The 4,298-nt window shown below is 39.0% G+C and overlaps 1 protein-coding gene across 2 annotated transcripts in view; it reads right to left on the bottom strand.

The window, feature by feature from the left end:
- Positions 1 to 249: 249 nt before the first annotated feature.
- LOC100705554 (monocarboxylate transporter 12-B) overlaps positions 250 to 4,298 on the bottom strand; it is a 12,048-nt gene continuing 7,999 nt past the window's right edge. Inside the window, exons 5-9 of one of the 2 annotated variants that reach the window (XM_005474402.4) lie at positions 3,942 to 4,037; positions 3,562 to 3,718; positions 1,930 to 2,640; positions 1,576 to 1,835; positions 250 to 1,218 (exon numbers count right to left, since the gene is read on the bottom strand). In XM_005474402.4, coding sequence (XP_005474459.2) covers positions 1,031 to 1,218; positions 1,576 to 1,835; positions 1,930 to 2,640; positions 3,562 to 3,718; positions 3,942 to 4,037 — 1,412 coding nt within the window. In that variant the 3' untranslated portion in view covers positions 250 to 1,030. The remainder of the gene's footprint in view (positions 1,219 to 1,575; positions 1,836 to 1,929; positions 2,641 to 3,561; positions 3,719 to 3,941; positions 4,038 to 4,298) is intronic. The other variant, XM_005474403.4, reaches the window with a different exon arrangement.

Below are 4,298 nucleotides of genomic sequence, written 5' to 3'. Positions count from 1 at the left end.
ATTGAGTGCTGGCAGCTAGCTGGATGGTCCTGCTCTTCTGCTGATCAGAGGATGTGGCATTCATGGTTTCCAAAAAAAATAAATTTCAAATTCTGATGAATCTGACCACAGAACAGGCTTCCACTTTGCTTAAGTGAATTTTAAATGAGTTTTGGCCCAGAGACGACAGCAGTTTTTCTGGACTCCACTTTTCATGATATTTAACCTGCATTTGTGGATGGCACAGTGAACTATCCTCACAGACGATGATTTCTGTAAGTGTTCCTGACCCCATGTAGTGATTTCTATGACAGAATCATGCCTGTTTGCAATGCAGTGCCGTCTCAGAGCCTAAAGACAACAGGCATCCAATACTGGTTTGTGGCCTTGTGCTTAGAGCACAGACATTTTTCCAGATTCTCAGATATGACATCAAGTATTTAAACTCGGTTTTTTGTGTGTGTCTTCAAATTGAAAATGAGGAGCTATTTTTCATGAAACAGTAAAATGTCTCATTTTAAACATTCGATATGTTTTCTATTTTCTATTGTGAATGAAATGTGGGTTTATGACAATTGCAAATCAATGCAATCCTGTTTAATTCACATTTTTCACAATGTCCAAACATTTTTTGTAGGTGAAGTTGTAGAATCACAAAAAACAACACTTAGGATTAGCTTATATTTTCACATTCAGCAGGTCTTCAATATGAAAACTGAAATAAAGAGACATGAGGAATTTTCATTTTTAAATTATGTTGGAAGGCACTTCTCAAGTATCATCTTTTTTAAAAAAAACAAAATTACTTCAGACAATTAGTAATCTATACTGTTAATTACTATAGAAAATATTTATCCAGTCATTAAAAACAAAACAAAAAACACAAAACAGGAAAATGTCACTGTGAAATAACTAAAATTCTATGTTTTTTTCCTTCCTGGCCACTTGCTTCTTGATCTTTAGCCCAGTCACACATTATTATCTTAGTACACCCACAGACCAGCAGCACCATCATCTGTGCAGACAGTGAATAAGAATCAAGGTTGACATGTCATAGGATGCTCTGCAGAGCTGCAGCGGCCGTGTGACTGGGGTTTAAATGTGCAGCTGAGTTCAACTTGGACCTCTGGCAGTGTCTGACTAACATGCCAGCTGCTAGGACTGCGGAGCTGAAGATGAAGGAAGCCCCACTGAGGAAGAAAGTTGCTGCATAGTTTCCCGTCCGATCAACTAACCAACCTGAAGAAACAGAAAAGAAAAGGGATAAACACATTTTTTAAAAATCTATATTTTAAAGTAGGACTTATTTTCCTCCAAAATGGCATTGTTTCGCAGAGTTTATGCTCAAACTTCTGCACAGTTATTTCTGAAAATATGGATGTAAAAGCATGTAGAATAAAAATTAGGTGGTGTACTGCCTTATTAAACAAAAACAAGTGGAGAGAGCTGCTCGTTCTTTGCAAACAGCAGATTCTAGAAGGCAAAAAAGACCTAAAAAGGTTGGTATAGAGGCTAGAACATGCATGGGGGAATAAATAGGATGAACAAACAAAGTTTGACTCTTAACTCTCCTGTAGTAAATTCATGAATCCTTACCTCCAATAGGAGGGCTGAGCAGGTAGGGGATGGCATGAAGGAAGTAAACCACACCCAAAGCTGAGGTGAGATAGGTGGAGCCCACAGTGTCAGAAGTCACCACTGGTATTAGTGCTACATATGCACCATCAAAGTACCCATAAAGTATGGAAAAAGGCACGAGAAGGGAGAAGGAGCTAAGGAAAGGCATGAACATACAGCAGAGGCCTTCCATGGCCATCGCCACCGTGTAGCTCAGCATGCGAAACCTCCTAACACACCTAGAACGAAGGAAATGCATCACCACCGAGCTTTTGATTAAATACAACAAACTAATTATTAACTAACAAAAATACACTCCAGGTTAATACTTACCCCCTATCTGTGATCCATCCAAAGGTGATATTGCCAACAATTCCACAGACTCCAAATATAGACATGAGTAAAGCAGCATGCTGAGGCTGCACCCCCAAACTGAGGGCATAAGGAACCAGGTAAACTATTGGAGGGCTGCAACCATACGCCATAAACAAGAATGACATGGACAAAATCAGGAAGTTGGGTATCAAAAGGAAGCCAAACTCCTCCCTGGACTCGAAACAAAAGCACTGTCCTCTGGATGAAGGGTTTACTAAAGGATTATTGTCACTTTGTCTGGCTTCATTAAATTTTGAGTCTTCTATCTTTCCATCCATGTCTTTGTTCAAGCTAATGCTTTCCACCAATTTCAAGTCCTCGGTCATGTTGGGTAGCTTAAGATCTGAGAATTCAATGTTGCCTAGCATTGTGTCTGTGAGTGAGTTGCTAAATAAAAAGCATTTCCCTATCTTCAGATCTATTAACTTCCGATCAGATGGCTCCAGGGTTGGAAGAAATGCTATGTTACCTAGTTTGCCCTTTTCAAGTCCAAAGTTTTTCAATGTTCCATTTGGTATGAGGAGCCCCTGAGGACCCTTTAAGTTCGTTACATCCAGCTGCTTGTGGTCCACTTGGATACAATCGGCAGATATTTGTTCAGGGACTTTAAAATCCAGCACTGTCTTCATGCAGTTTTTCCCAAATGTTGTCAGCTTGCTCTCCCATGTCCTTCAGATGGAGTGAGAAAGATAAGAAAATAATTAATTTCATTTTTTTAAGGATTAGGTGATTTTTTAAATCTGTGGCAAGAATCAAGCGCTGACACAGAGTTGTATTAAAAAAAAACCCCATTATAACCTGTTTGTTTAATCCATGCATATCCAAATGTAAAAGGGACAGGTAGTTGTTTAAGCAGAACTTGGACAGAAACATGGCTACAATTACGGATTTCTTGTGGTCTCAGCTAGTTGACCCTCTCTGGTCCCTTACTCTATTGACATTTCAGTTTGAGCAGAGTAGCAGAAGTGCCAGTTCCTTTTTTAAGAAGCTGTAAAGTGGTTTTATCCTCTTATTCCCTCATGTTTCCATTCTTTACCAAAAAATTAAACTGGTTGAAAACCCTACTTCAGTTTGGCTAATATATTATATTTGGATATAAAAACTTCAGTCATCGATTACTATTTATCTACCAGACAGTGGATATTTTACACAAAATAGGTTATCTAGATAATATTTAGCTGTTCTAATGTTCTATTTTGGAAACCTAGCTTGGTTTTTAACTAGCGTGTACATACTATAGAGAAATCTTAACATTTCACTTATGGAATATATTGATAGTTGTGGGGTAGTCGGGGTGGTGGGGTTCCATGGATTAGGTTTTGTTCCTAGTGTATCCTGTAGGTACTTAATCGAATTGGGATATGGGGAATTTGGAGGTCAACAACTGTGGCTCTTTGAGCAGCTTTTGCAGATTGCTACACTGCTACACTAAGTCATGCAAGGAGCTGCCATTTGGGTAACATTTACCGGAAGAACATTGCATTGTAATGAGATCAATAATGTTTTTCATTTCACCTGTCAGTAGTTTTACTTTTGCAACATATTTCTTTCATATCCAAGTAAAATACACCAAAATACCAAAGAACTTACCTTTGACTTCCTCTTGGTTCCAGTGGCCTCATCAGAGCACCACAGACACACAAGTTGGAAACGAATGCTCCAAGAATGAGCAGCGCTCCTCTCCAGGAATAATACTCTATAAGGAGCTGAACTGCAGGAGCCAGGAGGAAGGTCCCAATGCCACTGCCTAAAGATGAGGTAACATCGGATTTGATGGAATGAAATAAAACACGAAAAGAGTGAAGGGGAACATGGGATGAGGAACTGAAAAGCAGACTGAAAAAAGCACAAAGGAACACAGTAAATACATACAGGTGGAAACAGTGAAAGGAAGATTGAACAGGTGAGGTGAGAAAAATAAAGTATCAGTGAAAAGAAAGAAAAATGAAGACAAGTAAAGATGTCACTACCAGACAGAGCGATGCCATAGGCCAGAGCTTTCCTCTCATTGAAGTACTTTCCAACCATCGCTATGGCTGGTGTGTAGCTGAGAGCAAAGCCAAGACCTGTAGAGAAGAATAAAGGGTTTTTGTAGTTTGGGAGACCTGCCATACGTTGCCACATCTCATCAGCAGCTCTCATATGTGCCATTCTACAATCTGCTTTTTACTTAGCAAATATTTTCCCCAAAACAACTTGGTATAACAATATTGAAACTCCATAGTAAGATCATCATTAACGTTCACGGCTTATATCATTCCCCTTTAAAAATGCTTCTATTTTTTTTCTCCCTTTCACAGCTGAAAAAAACTGTTTCCCTTTCCCTT

This window comes from Oreochromis niloticus, linkage group LG13 (assembly GCF_001858045.2).
Source record: "Oreochromis niloticus isolate F11D_XX linkage group LG13, O_niloticus_UMD_NMBU, whole genome shotgun sequence".
Taxonomy (NCBI): Eukaryota; Metazoa; Chordata; class Actinopteri; order Cichliformes; family Cichlidae; genus Oreochromis; species Oreochromis niloticus.
This window is presented reverse-complemented; position numbering and strand designations above follow the sequence as displayed.